Source organism: Lynx canadensis, chromosome F1, assembly GCF_007474595.2.
Source record: "Lynx canadensis isolate LIC74 chromosome F1, mLynCan4.pri.v2, whole genome shotgun sequence".
Classification (NCBI taxonomy): domain Eukaryota; kingdom Metazoa; phylum Chordata; class Mammalia; order Carnivora; family Felidae; genus Lynx; species Lynx canadensis.
In genome coordinates, this window is record NC_044319.2 from 42277009 (window position 1) to 42293542 (window position 16534).

Consider the following 16534-nt stretch of genomic DNA (forward strand, 5'->3'; position numbering starts at 1 on the left):
GCCTCCAAGGCTGGCTTTCTGATTCCCACTCTTCCTTCCATCCTCCTTACCCCCTACACCCCAGACCCACTCAGCAGGAGACCCATTATGCCCCAAATGACATGGAAATGGACTATGTGAGGGGGAGGGGGGGACCCTGCCCTCTAGACAGGAAGTACAAGCACACCCAGTGTGAAGGAGCAGGAGAAAGGGGGCGGAAGAGAGAAAATCTAGAAGGTGAGCATACCTGGGAAGTGCCAAGGGAATCCAGACGGGTGATTTGCAGGTACAGCATCTGAAGATGCTGCTCGTGGGCTCCCCTCCACACCTCACCATCCCATGGCTTTGTAATCACCGTGTTTGGAGGCAGCGACAGGGCTCCCCTTTGCACCCTGAGCATCTACTCCAGTGCTCGGTGTAGACACAGGGGGCCCTCGTGGATATTTACTAGATGTATGCATTTACATCTATGTAGATGCATTTACATCTACATCTATGTATGCAAATGCATCTATGTATTTACTAGATGTATGCATTGCAAGGGACTCTGGTCTCCATCCTGGGCCTGCAAGAACGCTCTTTACCCTTGGCCGAGGGGCTCCCCAGGACACAGAACATCCCTTCTATCAGGCTTGGGCTCTCTGAAGGCAGGGGCTATGTCTCCGCCCTCAGACGAGAAGCTCTCTGAGCCCAGGTGCTACCTGGAGGGTGTGCCATGCAGGCAGCCGCCTAATTAATGGTTGAGTAGCATTTCCCACCAGCACGCAGGCTGATATCCATCACTGGTCTAATGAGTGAGATAATATGTCTGTAGACCCCTGTTAGCAGTAGGCATTAGGCACAAGGATAAAAATGATAGGCTACGAGAGCAGGCCTGCCCCTCGCCCAGTGGAATGCTGTATGTGTCGGCCTGCCCTGAGTCAGGGACTGGACTTGACAGGCTAGAGACAGTGACTCTGAGTCTCAGACACACTCACAGCCTGGGGATTTAATCTTCGCTCTCCTCCCATAAATACAGGGCAGGATGTAATACCAGCCCCAGTCTGATCGCGGTGGGGCCCCGGATCTCTGTCCGCAGCCATGTCAACAGCCTTTTGAGTTGACTTGGAATCTGAGGTCAGTCATTCAACTCTGTTCTTCCTTCTGGACTTGGAGAGGGCTGGGGATGATGGGGAGATGAGTCACTGCAGGGTGGAGGCAGCCCCCACTTCCTTTCCAGCCCCCTCAACCAATGATCCAAGTTCAAGGAGCTCGTCTCTGCTGTTCAGACCATTGAGCTGGTGCCTTGAAGCCTCCGGAACAGCTGTGGGAGCCAAGAATCATTACTTCAGACAAAGAGTGAGCAGCACACTCCATATCTAGGTTATTGTGGAGCGGGCCTTGAGAGCTGGGCCTTGAATACAGATCGGGAGAGGGGGCCACGGGGATGAGCCAGCTGGCTGTAGGGCCTCCCTAAGCTTCTCAGCTCCTATTCTGTCAGAAAATATGCTTTAGAGAAAGGGAGGGGCAGGGGCTGGGGACCGCTGCCCCCTGCGTGCCTCCAGGAGAGGACAGGATCGGCCACCAGCTTCTGTTGTCACTGGCTGTCACACACGCTCTCCATGCCTGGGGCCCAGACTCAGCCAGCTCCCCAGAAATCTCTGGCACTTTCTGGCTGGGTCACCTAGACTCTGAATCTGTTTCTTTCGCTCTAATGAGGAGCTATGAATAGCCACTTGCCTCAATACCTACGCCTTAGGCACAATGCTCCCGGGTGCCCTCTCCTCATCTGCTCTTGTCAAATGGAGAAGGTGTGGGGATGGGGAGAGGAGTTGAGGGGAAAGGGGCTTGAGGGGAGACGGGAAGGCTCCATTGCACTGGGGCAGCAGTCTCACCAGGGCCCCTCACCCCAAGGCATCATCACCAAGCCACATGCATAATCTACTTACCGCACTCAGGAAGGGGATGTCAGAGGCATTGCCCAGGAAGCCAAAGACGACAGGAAAAAAGCCCCTAGGAGCAGAGGTGGGGGGGAGGGGTCAGCGATGGCCTGGGGCGAGATCTACCCAAAGGCTCCAGCTTTGGTTCCCCAGAAAGCGGGCCCTTGGGCACTGGGGGCAGGCTTGGTTCTGCACCCCCTGGGTTTGGGGAGGCAACCATGTGAAGTGGTTAAGAATAAAGGGGCTGGGGTCAGGCTCCTTGGGTTCAAATCTGGGCTCTGCCACTTGCTCGTGCTGTATAAACTTGGGGCAAAATTCCTCAACTTCTCTGAATCTCAGTTCCCAGCTGTAAATGAGGTTAATAATAGTATCTACACCATAGGGCCTTCCGCAAAGAAACGTTCAAGAAGTGTTTGGGGGCACCTGGGCGGCTCGGTTGTTTAAGCATCCGGTGCGGGTCGCGATCTCACGGTCGGTGAGTTTGAGTCCCGTGTTGGGCTCTGCGCTGAGAAAGCGCGAGGCCTGCTTGGGATTCTCTCCCTCCCATTAAAAAACTTTTTTAAGAAAAGAAGCGTTTGTATCATTGTTACTGTCTTCTCCTCCCTGGACTGGGTGGGTGCTGCCTGCTTCAGATTTCCTGGGCCCCCGCATGGGTAGCTGCTGGCGGCCGTGCTCATGGGTGTTTTCCCTGGTGCCTCGGCGTGGTGCCCACGCGTGGAGCCACCCTTTGCCCTTGGCTTCCCCACTCTTGTCAAACACACCCTGGCAAGGTCTGGCTGGACACATGTGCACCATCGTTCAAAGGGCTTGGAAACACTGAGGTTGGCGTGGGGGGGGAGCCCTGTGTGTGTGGAGAGGCGAGGGGGTTAGACATTTGAATGTTGGCTGAGCTATTTCCTCTCCCAGGGCCTCATTTCCCCGAGGCTCACTGACATCTCTGACGTCCCTTAGAGCTCTGATTTTGGTTTTCTCGCCCCCCCCAATGCTGTTGCAAGGGGTCTTTGTCAAGGTTTACGTTTGGTTGGAGCTACTGAATCTGCAGTGGCCCCACTCACCCTTCTAATCCCTCAATAAATGGTCACTGTCGTCAGAATTTGTCTTCTTGACTAGGTTGCGAGGTCCTCGGGAAGTTTCTCCCTGTTGAGCGCCACATCCCCCCACCTAGCTCTGTATTTGGCACGCAGTAGGTACTTTTTGTGTTTTTGACTATTTGAGTAAGTGGCTGTTTGAATAGTGACATGTCTGGATGTTAAACAAGTGGATGGCAGAGCGCGTGTGAGAAAATTTAGTTTCTCGAAGCCACATTATATGATGTCTAGGAGGTCTGGGGCATTCAGGCTAATCAAAGTGTTTTTAAGGCTGCACTGGGCAAACGGAGGGCTTTATGAGAAGTCGGGGTCCTGGCCCCGGCTCCTTCCGGTGAGTGCATAAGCCATGCTTCTTCCAGCCCGTCTTCTCCATCCCACCACTGTCCTCCAGTGTCCCAGAGACAATAGGCACCTTCTTCCCGACATCCTTTCCTTTCTTCTCCTTAAGCACCCCCCAGTCTCCTCTTAAAACTTGCCTGTCCCCACGGCCTGTCTCAGGACAGGCCCTCCCTGCCCTGGACACCTCCCTGGCCTTGGCAGTGGCCACACATCTTCGCTGACTTCCACCCCACCTTTCAGCAGGCCAGGCTGACACTGGACAGGCCGAAGGACATGAGGCCAGCAGCCAGGGATGCCTGGATCAAGTCCAGATCCTCTGCATACTTTGTGTGAGACCTCCGGCGGGTGGGGGGAGGGGGGGCAGCCTCTCAGATCTGGTTTCCTCATCTGCAGAGAGCAGTCCTGCAGTGGGTTGTAAAGACGATAAAGTGAGGTGACGCCTGTGAACGTGCTAGGGGCATATGAGGGGCCAGGCAAATGCTAGTTCACTGCCCCTCCTCCCTGCTGGATTCTTCAAGTTGAAGGCAGGCCCTGTGTCTCCTCCTTAAGGGCAGGCCTAGGGCCGGGCACACAGCAGGTGCTCAATGTTTGCAGGTGGATGGGCCAATCCCTCCAATTTGTCCTTCGTCCTACTGTCGGAGGGAACTTCCAAGTGTCTGCCTGATGCCCATCTGCTTTTCAGTCCTTCTGTGGCTCCCATCCGCGGGATAGCATCCCTGTGTCTGCATACCCTGTCGGTCGTGCTGGCCAAACCTGGCGGGGTGATCTCAGCTGCTCAGAGGCCCTGGTGGGCTCATCCAGGGGAAAGAGACCCGCACTCACTTGAAGAGGCTAAGGAATCCATAGGTTTCCAGGAACATGCCCAGGAGGGGCCAGCGCAGGAGCACAATGGCCACACCCCCCAGGAAGAAGCTGGTCCCTTTGAGCTTGTGCCTCTGGAAGAAGAAGGAAAAGGTCTTCCTCAGGCCGATGATGAGCAAGAGGCCAGTCAGGAATAGAAGCTGCGGGGGAGGGAGGGAGAGAAGCATGAGAACCAACACACCAACACCCCCCCGGCCCTCCACCAACGGGGAGTCAGGGGCCAGGCCTAGGGCAGGACTTGCTGCCTCTTCAGGAAGAGTTCTGTTAGGAGCAGAACCTCCCCGAGACAGGAGGATGGACAAGGAGGACTTTGAAGGTCTCCATCCGTTCACCCAATTCAACCCAACTTCTTGGCTCCCAATCACTTTTTCATATATGACTTTATTTCTTGTCACACCAACACTTCCCGGGGAAGACGGCATAGACAGAGTCTCTCCATTTTACGGAGGTGAACACTGAGGCAGCCATACCTAGCCATAGCCAGCCATCAGGGCTCCACTGTCTGGCCCCGTCACTATCTTCAGCTTGGCTCCTAATGGTCCCTTAGGAGTGCCCAGGTGTCCATCAGATTTAACTCTCTGGCTTTCTTCCAGCATGTTCCATGCCTTTCCTCCCCTTCCTCATACCTTTTCTCTTGCTGTTCCTTCTGCCTCCACACCCATTGCCTTTCCAAATTCCTTTTCGTCCCTCTCCAGCTGGATAGGCTTTCTTCCTCCAGACATCTTGTTCTAGATTAAGTGTACTTATCTTATTGCGACTTTATGGCTGCCCCTGCCTTCCTTCCCAGTCACGGACATTCACGTTATGTCCCTATCCCTAGACAGGGGCGTTCCACTGGCAGGGACAGCAGCCCATTCATCTTGGTACCTGCAGGGCCTCACCCAGAGCTTTGGCATGAGAATCCACATCCTCGGATTCTCCGCGCCCAGCAGGCCTCGCTGCCCACCCCCGGCCACCCTCACCGGCCCAGGCTTGATGGTGCAGACCCCTGGATGGGCACAATCTGAATGAACTTGGGGCCCATCTTCCTGGCAATTGAGACCTCAGGTAGGTTGGTGGCAGAGGGTACACAGGCTTGGGGACTCACGTTTCCGAAGGCCAGGAGCACCGAATCAAAGTACAGGAGTATTCCAAAGAGGATGAAGAAGATTCCGAAGCCGGTGGTGCCCACACCAATTTCTGCAATGGGCAAGGAGGATGGGGTGGGATGGGCTCTGGGGAGCAGGTTGGGATGCTGTTAGTTTCCCCCACTGCTACTGGACAGTTGCCCTCTGGACGGTGGGGGATGGGACGGCTCCATTTCCACCCAGGAATCTCAGCTTCCGTGCTCACGGGGAATGATGGGACGGGAAGGGAAAGGAAGGGCAGGCACGGGTTTATGTTTCGCCCCTGCACGCTCCTGATCCGTTCCGTGCGCTGTGGCATTCTGTCCTCACCATGGGTCTGTGAGGCGGCTAGTGCTACCCTCGCTGCCTTTTGTATTTTCAGCTTCCCCTTGTTTACAAATGCTACATTGTCTACACGATGGTCAGGGTTGGGTCCCTCCGGTCCTGTCCTCCTGCAGCCGGGAGCTGCTGATGCCCAACGCACACCCAGGCAGAAGGGCACAACTGACCACTCACCACCACCAGCCCCGAAAAGCTTAGAACCGCCCGGCTGTCCTGCTCGATTTCTCAAGAGGCCTGCCCTCCTGGATTATTCTTCACACTGTCCGCTTCCTCCTCTAACTGCCCCATCCACAGCTTTCCGGTGGCGACCTCTCATACTTAATTGGAAAAATAGAAGAATGTGCTCAGTGCTCATCTGGGAGTCTGCAACCTGGCCAACACCTGCTGCCCCACTCTGCACCCTCCCTCCTGCCACAGCACCTTGGGTGGCCCACCACACGCCTCTCAGCTTCCTCTAGCGTCAGTCCCTCGACTGGGTAGTTCTGTGCCAGGTTCTGGACCCACGCCGCCAGCACCCCACCCCGGTTTGTAGTGTGTGTTTTTGCTTCGTGTCCCAGGGCAACCTCTGAAGCTGCAGGCGTTTGCTGAGGGCCAGTGAGCACAGCACAGAAGGGCAGGATATTAAGAAGCCCCTTGTTTGGTCAAGGGGCTACATCTCTGACATTTTGATATATCTTCCAGATCGCTCCCCTCAGGAGGAGTTGTCACAAGAGCAGGATATGAAGTTCCCCTTTTCCCAAAACCCTCTCCAGCCCACAGAATTGTTCATTTTACTTATCTCTGCCACTCTGAGAGTCCACCAGTGACCATTCACTGCGCGGCTTCATTTCTAAATGGAATTAAACTGTCATTTTCAATGGTGATGAAATACACATACAATTCAGCATCTTCGCCATTTCTACGCACACGCCCAGGGGCGTGAAGTACCTTCACAGTGTTCTGCGATGGTCACCGCCAGCCACCTCCCGGGCTTTCCATCTGTCACAACTGAAACTCTGTCCCCATTGAACACTAACTCCCTGTTCTCCAGTCTCTCTCAGCCCCCGGCAACCTCCACTCTATTTTCTGGTTCTGGGAGTCTAACTAGGTGGCCTATATGGGAAGTCATACAGGGTTTTCACATGACTGGCTTATTTCACTTGGCATAATGGCCTCAAGGTTCATTCAGGCTGCAGCCCTCGTCGAATGTCCCTCTTGTTTAAGGCTGAGTGATAGTTCATTGTATGGATGTAACACAGGTTGTTTATCTACTCATCTGTGGGTGGAACTTGGGTGGTTTCCACCTTTTGGCTACTGGGAATAATGGTGGTGTGACCATGGGTGAACAAAGATCTCTTCGAGACTCTGCCTCCATTTCTTCTGGGGTATATACCCAGCAGTGGGTTTATAGATGATGCTAGATGATAGGGTAGTTCTGTTTGTAAGGTTTTGAGGGAGCGCCACACTGTTTTCCACAGCAGCTGCATTTGACATTCCCAGTACGAGGGTCCAAGGGTTCCAATTTCTATGAATCCTCACCAACACTTGTTATTTTTGGTTTTGTTTTGTTTTGTTTTGTTTGTCTTCTTTTTGATAACATCCATCTTAATGAGTGGGAGGTGGTATCTCGTTGTGGTTTGGTTGGCATTTTCCTGATGATCGGTGATCATGAACATCTTTTCTTTTTTAAACGAATTAATTTTTGAGAGGCAGAGAGAGAGAGAGAGAGAGAGAGAGAGAGAATGATCAGGAGTGGGGTAGAGTGAGAGGGAGAGAGAATCCCAAGCAGGTTCTGTGCTGTCAGTGCGGAGCCTGGCACGGGGCTCAAACTCACCAACCGTGAGCTGGAATCAAGAGTCAGACGCCTAACCGACCGAGCTGCACAGGCGCCCCTTGAACATCTTTTCATGTGCTTGTTGGCCGTTTGTAGATCTTCTTTAGAGAAATGTCCATTCAAGTCCTTTGCCCATTTTAACAGGTTGGAGTTGTTGTTGTTGTTGAGTTGTAGGAGTTCTTTATATATGCTGGATATTAACCCCTCATCAGACATATGGTTTGCAAATATTTCTCCCATAGGAGAAATCACTCTGTTGATTGTGTCCTTTGATGCAGGGAAGTTTTCAATCTTGATACACTCCAATTTAACTACTTTTTCCTTCGTTGCCTATATTTTTGGTATTATATCCAAGAAATCATTGTCAATTTCAGTGTCGTGAAGCATTTCTCCTAAGTTTTCTTTAAGAGCTTTATAGTTTTAGCCCTTACTTTGAGTTAAGATAAACTTTGAGTTAATTCTTGCAGATGGTATAAAGTACAGGTTCAACTTCATTCTTTTGCACATGGATGTCCAGTTTGCCCAACATCGTTTGTTGAAAAGACTGTCATTTCCTCACTGAATGGTCTTGTCACCCTTGCTGAAAATCACTTGACCTCTGTACCTGGGTTTACTTCTGGGCTCTCTGTTCTATCCCTTTGGTTTATGTGTCCGTTTCTATGCTAGTCCCACACTGTTCTGATCACTGTAGTTTTCTTAAAAGTTTTGAAACCAGGAAGTGTCAGACCTCCAATTCTGTTCTTTTTTAAGATTGCTTTCGCTCTTTGAGATCCCTGAAGGTTCCATATGCATTTTAGGATGGATTTTTCTGTTTCCACAAGAAATGCCATTGGGATTTTGATAGAGATCACACTGAATCTGTAGATTGCTTTGGGGAGTATTGACATCTTAACAATATTAAATCCTCCAACCCATAAACAGAAGATGTCTATTTATTTGTGTCTTAAAACTTCCATCAGCAACACTCAGTATTTTTCAGTAAGACTTTTGCCTCCTTGGTTAAGTTTGTCCCTAAGTATTTATTCTTTTTAAAAAAAATTCTTAAGCATTTATTTATTTTTGAAGGAGGGAGAGAGGGAGGGCGGGAGGGAGAGGGGGAGAGAGGGAGAGAGAGAGAGAGACAGAGACAGAGATAATGTGAGCAGGGAAGGGGCAGAGAGAGAGGGAGACACAGAATCTGAACCAGGCTCCAGGCTCTGAGCCATAAGCACAGAGCCCAACAAGGGTCTTGAACCCATGAACCACGTGATCATGACCTGCTGAAGTTGGATGCTTAACCGACTGAGCCACCTAGGCGCCCTGTAATTTTCTTCTATTTGATGGTATTATAAATGGAACCGCGTTGCTTCCTTTGAAAAAATTACTGGTGATGTGACACTTCAAGTCTACACTGTAGTTCTGCAACATACTTTATCTATTTCATATATTTAGAATGCCTTCTTTTCTTTTTATTATAAATTATGTGGTAGATGGGGATATGGCAAGACTGTCTTTCTCAACGACAACATGTGTAACTTTATTTAAAATGGCTTCATTTTTAGGAGCACCTGCCTGGCTCAGGTGGAAGGGCATAGAACTCTTGATCCTGGGGTCGTGAGTTTGAGCCCCAAGTTGGGTGTAGAGGTTACTGAAAAAATAAACTTTAAAAAATGGCTTAATTTTTTAGAAATTGAAGATGGCTTAATTTTTTAAAAGTGTATTTATTTTGAGAGAGAGAGGGCATGCACATGTGCAAGTGGGGGAGGGGAGAGAAAGAGAGAGAGAGAGAGAGAGAGAGAGAGAGAGAGAGAGAATTCCAAGCAGGCTCTGTGCTGTCAGCACAGAACCTGATGTGGGGCTCGAACCCACAGACCGTGAAATCATGACTTGAGCCGAAATCAAGAGCTGGATGCTTAACTGGCTGAGCCACCCAGATGTCCCTTAATTTTTTTTTTTTTAAAGAAACATAAAGGTAATTTTTAAAGGGAAAAATTTTACTGGACTTGCTAACGAACATCTTAGAATGGGTCCCTATAATACCTATGAAATTTGTATTACTGCCATACTTTTAGAGATAGTTATAAAACGTTGTTAAAAGTCTGTTATAAAATGTTGTTAAGAGTCTGGTTGTTTCGAGGCAGAACTGTAAAAACAAAACAAAAACAAAGTCTTTGAGACTAGACTTATTGGCTACGTTCTGTTTACAAAGGAAAGAAAATCAAACAACGCTATCATCATCAGGTCATTTTTCATAATCTGTTACCATAGTGAACTTAAGAGGAGTAGGGTCAGGTTCAGTATAGAAATAAGGCCAAAGGACTTCTTTAAAAGAATCATTAAACATAGAGATAAGAGGAGGGATGTCTGGCCGGCTCTGTGAGTAGAGCATGTGACTCTTGATCTCGGGGTTGTGAGTTTGAGCCCCACGTTGGGGGCAGAGATTACTTTAAAATACAAACGAGACCAAAACCTCATTTAACTCACGGTACAGAAAAAAATGCCAGTCTCACTGGGTCTCCCATTTGGCAGAGGTGGATTTTGTGAGGACCCAAGGCGACATCCTCTCTCTTGACATATCCAGCTGCCCAGAATGCATCTCCTACTAGTGGCCGATTCCTTCCGTTTCTGACAAACCTCGGTGACGTATAGGCACTTGTCTCCTACGATTAAAATGTCATTGATTCCAATTCTGATGATGCACCCTTCCCTTCCATCTCCTTTAGTAGATGTTTTTGTATAGAAATGGTGTGAATATCTTATTGGGTTTTCATTTTGTTGTGTTAAAATATCCATATGTCCATCCTGCAAACACTTAAGAAGACCCTCTCACTCACTTTGCAGACACAGCATAAGTTTCTTGAATTCACACTATGTTCTCCCCGCTCCTGCAACAATGATTTACTAGCCTGAAGAGTTATCATTTTTCCAACTTGTTCCATGTCTTTCCTCAATAGCTGGTACAGTTCCAGAATTTTCCTGCACTGGGGGCAGCCTTCCTTAAGGGCCATGCTTACTGCTTCCGGCGCCCAGGGGGAAACTGCACTGTGGACACAAAACCTCACTGAAAAGGGTCAGAAACTCTGTTTCTCACACATAAACCTCAGACCTTTCTTTGCCTCTCGCTCCCAGGAGCTTAGCGATTTCAGTTGCTACCAACCGGGGGCTGCTCTTGAAGTTCTCCTCGGGGTAGCAAGTGAGGTGGCCAAGGGGGCGGGAGATGGGGCATGTCACCAGGAGTGACAGAAGTACCTGCAGCCAATGTCCCCATGAGCCACACAGATGGGGCAGCGCTCCCCCTGCTGGAGACCCGCCAGAGTTGATGTTTCTTCAATCACTTGATTTAGGTGGTGTCCCCCTAAATCAAGCGGGACCCCCCACCCCCACCCACTACAAAGTTACTCTCCAGCCCCCCACCTCGACCCTGCCAGGATGCCCTCCTCACCCTGTCCTGGTGGCACCCTCTCCCTCCCAGCTGACAGCTTTAAGACTAAATCAGGACTAGGAATAGGAAGGAGGGAAACGAGAAGAGAAAGACCCTTTCTTCACTTTCAAAATTAACCAACAGCGATTCCTAGTGCAAACTGCTAACACTCGTGAGCACCCTGGGCCAGGCACAGTCTAAGCACTTCACCCATATTCACTCATTCACTCACATATATTCACACGCATTCACTCATTCATTCATTTTCATCGCTGCCTATGAAGTGGGTTATGTAGGAAACCCTACTGCGCTGTAGGCCCCACGTCACAAACAGAATAGAAACGCGGAGAGGTTGAGTCACTTGCCCAGCAGGAGGCAGCCAGTAGCTGGCGGAACCAACGTCTGCCCCCAGTCGTCTGGCTCTAGAAGATGTGCCTTTAACCAACCCGTCCGGTCCGCTTCTGCCCCCAGACCCCTCCACAGGAGTGGCTCTTGCTCCGGCCGTCCATGATGTCCCTGTTCCCAGATCCGACAGCCATCCATCCAGGTGGGTGTCGGCCCTCATCTGTCAGTGGTTGGCCGCTCCCTTCTCAAAACACCCTCCCTTGGCTTCCGTGACACCGTGTTCTCACTTCTCATCCCAGTCTCCTTTGCCAGCTCCTCCTTCTCTCTCTTCCTCTGGGGGTTTCAGTTGCTCGGGGCTTCAGCCCGAGCTCGCTTCTCTTTTCATTCTATTTCACATGCATTCCCACGTCTTTAAATATCACTTGTGTGCTGACAGCATCGATATTTCTCTTTCCGGCCCATGCCTCTCTTTGAGCTGCCAAACTCACACCCAGCTGCCGGCTTGGCATCCCAGCTTGGCGCTCTCCCTCCAGGGCCTCTGGAACTCCACAGGTCCAGGCCGAGCTACAGGGCTTCCTTCCTTGGTTTTCCCCAAATGAATAAAAATCCCCCCCCCCCCCCCCAGCCAGCAGCTTGAGGCAGAAGCCCGAGAGCCATGCCGAGACCCCCTCACTGCTCTCGCCATCCCTCCTGTTCGGCCCACAGCTAAGTTTTACTGCTTCTTCTTGCCTAAGCTATCTTGAAAGGGGTGCCTTTCCCTCCACCTTTACCGCTAAATTCCAAGCCACCATCATCTCTTTCCTGGACTCCTACAACACTCTCCAGTTTGTCCCCTACTTCAGTCCCCCGCTTCTCGGCCCTTCTCCACACAGCACTCAGGGGCCTTAGAAAGCATACAGCCCAATCATATTAGTGCACCGCTCGGGACCCTTCGTGGCTTCCCACTGGGCTTAGGCTCCAAGTGTCCCCTGAGCCACACCTTGGCTTACAGGCTCTGCATGGTGCGGTCTCCACTTGCCTGTTCATCTTCCTCCTGCCACCATCCCCCTTGCCTATCATACTCTAACCACATTACCCTTCCTCCCTTGCTCCCTCTCCCTCCTTCTTCCCTCCCTTCCTTCCTCTCTTCTTTCCTTCCTTCTTCCCTCCCTCTTTCTTCTTTTCCTCCCTCCCCCCTCCTTCTTCTCTTCTTCCCTTCCTCCCTCCCCCCTCCTTCTTCCCTTCCTTCCTCCCTCCCTTCTTCTCTTTCTTTCCTTCCTCCCTCCCTCCCTTCTTTCCTTTCTTCCTCCTTTTCTCCCTTCTCCCCTCCCTCCCTCCCTGACCCCTCCTTCTTCCATTTGTCTCTTCTTCTTTCCCTTCCTTCTTCCCTCCCTTTTCTTCCTTCCTCCCTTCCTTCCTCTCTTCTTTCCTTCCTTCCTCCCTCCCTCTTTCTTCTTTTCCTCCCTCCCCCCTCCTTCTTCTCTTCTTCCCTTCCTCCCTCCCCCCTCCTTCTTCCCTTCCTTCCTCCCTCCCTCCCTCCCTCTCTTTCTTTCCTTCCTCCCTCCCTTCCTTCCTCCCTCCCTTCTTTCCTTTCTTCCTCCTTTTCTCCCTTCTCCCCTCCCCTCCCTCCCTCCCTGACCCCTCCTTCTTCCATTTGTCTCTTCTTCTTTCCCTTCCTTCTTTCCTTCCTTCCTTCCTTCCTTCCTTCCTTCCCTCCTTCCCTCCTTCCCTCCTTCCCTTTTCATCACTGTGTCTCTGAGCCTTCCTTCCTCAAGGCCTTTGTATATAGGCTTCCTTCCACATTATCTGCCTAAGGCATATGCATCCTTTAAGTCTTAAGGTTCCGGAGGGCAACCTGGTCCACTCACCGTTACCTGACCTAAATCTGGTTCCCTCATCTCTCTCTCTCTCTCATTGCGGACTTCCCACACTTTGGTTTAATAAAATGTTGGCTTGCCACCAGACTCAGGGGTCAGCTCCCTTCTCTATTTTTATTTCCTAAGTCAGCAGTTCTCAACCCAAGGGATGGACGGGCAGGGGTGATTTTGTTCCCCAGGGGAACATTTGGCAATGTCTGCACACATTTTTCAGGGTCACAGATGGGAGGAGGACATACCAGCAGCAAGGACAGACCCGCACGACAGAGAATTGTCCTGCCCCCAAATGTCAGTAGTGGGGAAGTTGAGAAACTGTGCCCTAGGCGACCTCATGCACTTGTGGTCTTAAATACCGTCTATGTGCTGGCAACTCCCAAATGTCTCTAACTCGGCCTTCAACCTTGAACTCCAGACTCCTATACCTGACTGCCTGTTTGACAGCTTACCTGGATGTCTACTAACACAGCAAACCCGACATGTCCAAAACCCAAATCGACCCATCTAATCGCTCAGGCTGAAAATACTGGTGGGATTCTCGACTTCTTTCTCTCATGCCCACATCAAGCCCACCAGCAAATCCTTCCAGCAGTTTCCTCAAAGCTGACCCAGCCTTGACCACTTTCCACCACTTCACTGCCACCGCCCTCACGGCTTCTACCATCTCTCACCTCGGAACTGTCCCCCTGTGGCTGACCGCACACCTCCACAGTCTGTTTGCAATCCGGCACCCGGAGCGATCTTTTAAAAATGTACATAAATTATACAGTGGAGTATTACTCGGCAATAAAAAAAGAAGGAAATCGTGCCACTTGCAACCATGTGGCTGGAACTAGAGGGTATTACGCGAAGCAAAATTAGTCAGAGGCAGACAAACATCACATGACTTCACTCATAGGAGGAATTTAAGAGACAAAACAGATGAACATAAGGGAAGGGAAGCAAAAATCATATAAAAACAGGGAGTGGGACGAAACAGAAGAGACTCTTAAATATGGAGAACAAATGAGGTCTTGTGGGGGGGGGATGGGCTAAATGGGTAAGGGGCACTAAGGAATCTACTCCTGAAATCATTGTTGCACGGATGCTAACTAATTTGGATGTAAATTAAAAATATAAAATTAAGATAAATTTACACAAATCGGGGCGCCTGGGTGGCTCAGCTGGTTAAGCATCCAACTTCGGCTCAGGTCATGATCTCGCGGTTAGTGGGTTTGGGCCCTGCGTCCGTCTCTGTGCTGACAGCTCGGAGCCTGGAGCCTACTTTGGATTCTGTGTCTCCCTCTCTCTCTGCCCCTCCTCTGCTCACACTCTGTCTCTCTCTCAAAAATAAATAAACATTTAAAAAAATTTTTTTAAAGGGAGACTGGGTGGCTCAGTCGGTTGAACGACTTCAGCTCAGGTCATGATCTCACGGTTCGTGGGTTCGAGCCCCACGTCAGGCTCTGTGCAGAGCCTGGAGCCTGCTTCGGATTCTGTGTCTCCTTCTCTCTCTGCCCTTCCCCCACTCACACTCTGTCTCACTGTCTCTCAAAAATAAATAACTGTAAAAAAAATTTTTTTTAAATAATAAAAATAATCAAAATGTCCATAAATTGGGGTACCTGGGTAGCTCAGTCGGTTGAGCGACCGACTTCAGCTCAGGTCATGATCTCAAGGTTCGTGAGTTTGAGCCCTGCATAGGGCTGGGTTCTGTGCTGACAACTCAGAGCCTAGAGCCTGCTTGAGATTCTGTGTCTCCCTCTCCCTCTGCCCCTTCCCAGCTGGCACTCTCTCTCAAAAATAAATAAATCTTTAAAAAAAAGCTTAAAAAAATAAAAATGTACCTATATCATATCACTCACTCCTTTGTACAAAACCCTCCAGTCATTTCCCATCTTGTGGAGATAAAACTAAAGTTTTTACACAGCCTCGTTGTTCGGTGACCTCCCAGACCTAAACTCCTCCTACCCTCCCCTTTACTCACTTTGCTGCAGCCACACCACACGCTAAGTATGCTAATGCCTCAGGGCCTTTGCACGGGCTATTCCCGCTCCTGGAAAAATTTCCCCTCCAGATCATTGCATAGCTTTGCTTCCTTGCTTCTCTGTATAAAAGGAAGCCTTCCCTAACCACGCTATACAACGCAGTAACCCCTCCTACCTCACTCTCCCTAGCCTCCCTACTCTATTTTATTTTTGTCCAGAGGACCCATCACCATCTGACATACTACATACTTATTTCTTGATCTGTTAATTCCCTGTTTCCCCACCCTAGCTTGTAAGCAGGAAAAGGTCTGTTCCATTTCAGTATACTATTGTATACTCTATGCCCAACACAATGCTTGGCACAGGGTGGGGACGAATTTGTTCTGTGAATGAATATTATCTCCAGTTCACAGATGAGATCCTGGGCTCAGAGGCTTTAAATCACAGTTCTCCCTCTGCCCCTCCCACATCTGTGGACTATCTCCCTTCCCTCTCCCTGCAAAGGAAGAGAAGGATATTTGGGAGTGGGGCACCTGGGTGACTCAGTCGGTTAAGCTTGGGATTTCAGCTCAGGTCATGATCTTGTGATTTGTGAGTTCAAGCCTCGCGTGGGGCTGTCAGCACAGAGTCCGTTTTGGATCCTCTGTTCCCCTCTCTCCCTGCCCTTCCTCCACTCATTCTCTCTCTCTGTCTCGAAATAAATAAACTTAAAAAAACACAAAAACACCCATATTTAGGAGTGATGGTATGGTAATCTGGGGACAGGCGTGGAGTTTAGTTTTTGGTAAGAAGAAACCCAAGGTGGAGTGCCTGGCTGGCTCAGTCTGTGGAGCGGGCGACTCTTGATCTCGGGGTCATGAGTTCGAGCCCCACGTTTGGTAGAGTTGACTTCAAAAAATAAAAAAAAGAGAAACATGAAATTTAGAAGAAGAAGAAGCGTGCCAAGACCACAGGAGACACTGAGAGTTTGTGGGGAAAATGTCTGAATGGGCAGAGGCCTCCTGAGTCCCCCTCGGCGGCATCCCGGGTCTAAGAACCATGATGGGAAAGGGAACAGCACGGGGGGGTGAACTTGCCGCCACCCCCCGGCACCAACCTCTGGCTACGCGGGGGTCCTGAGCAACCCTCCCCCCACGGGGAGGCAGAGGAGCCACACCCGGTCCTGGCCCCGCTGCCCGGAGGATGCCAGCACAGCACCTGCCGGCCGCCGGCTCCAGAGGTCGCCTTGCCTGCTGCCCAGAGAGAGATCCCGGCTGGGAGGGGCGGCGTCTCCCTCCGCCCCAGGCTGGATCCTCCCTTCCAGCCCAGCCCCCTCCACGGCACCGGCCCCCCCACTCACTCTGCCATTCGGTGATGGAGATCATGCCGCAGGCTGCCTGGGGGGCCTTCCGGGTCGAAGCTGCCAAGGGGAGAGGAGCAGGGAGGACCGCGCTTGTGCGTGCTCCAGGCAAGCTGACCCTTGGGAAATTGTGAAACGGGCCTCTGGTAAATCATTAACTCCCTCCGCTCTCCAAACCCCACC

The 16534-nt window shown here is 50.8% G+C and overlaps 1 protein-coding gene across 2 annotated transcripts; it reads right to left on the bottom strand.

Annotated features, from left to right (window-relative positions):
* Positions 1 to 791: 791 nt before the first annotated feature.
* GOLT1A (golgi transport 1A) lies at positions 792 to 16534 on the bottom strand. 2 transcript variants are annotated; one of them, XM_030303086.1, is made up of 5 exons: positions 16352 to 16534; positions 5274 to 5365; positions 4148 to 4260; positions 1908 to 1971; positions 792 to 1282 (listed from the first exon to the last, which is right to left on the bottom strand). In XM_030303086.1, exons 1-5 carry the CDS (start codon positions 16374 to 16376, stop codon positions 1244 to 1246), a joined length of 333 nt encoding a protein of 110 aa, XP_030158946.1. In that variant the 5' UTR covers positions 16377 to 16534; the 3' UTR covers positions 792 to 1243. The 2 variants fall into 2 exon arrangements, with proteins under 2 accessions (XP_030158946.1, XP_030158945.1); XM_030303085.1 differs by having other exon boundaries at positions 4148 to 4326.

Coding starts and splice junctions, on each gene's coding strand:
- GOLT1A (XM_030303085.1), bottom strand. CDS start 16,376: ATGATCTCCATCACCGAATGGCAGA. Junction 5,366..16,351: donor CTCCATCACCGAATGGCAGA/GTGAGTGGGGGG, acceptor TGCCCATTGCAG/AAATTGGTGTGGGCACCACC. Junction 1,972..4,147: donor GGATTCCTTAGCCTCTTCAA/GTGAGTGCGGGT, acceptor CTCTGCTCCTAG/GGGCTTTTTTCCTGTCGTCT.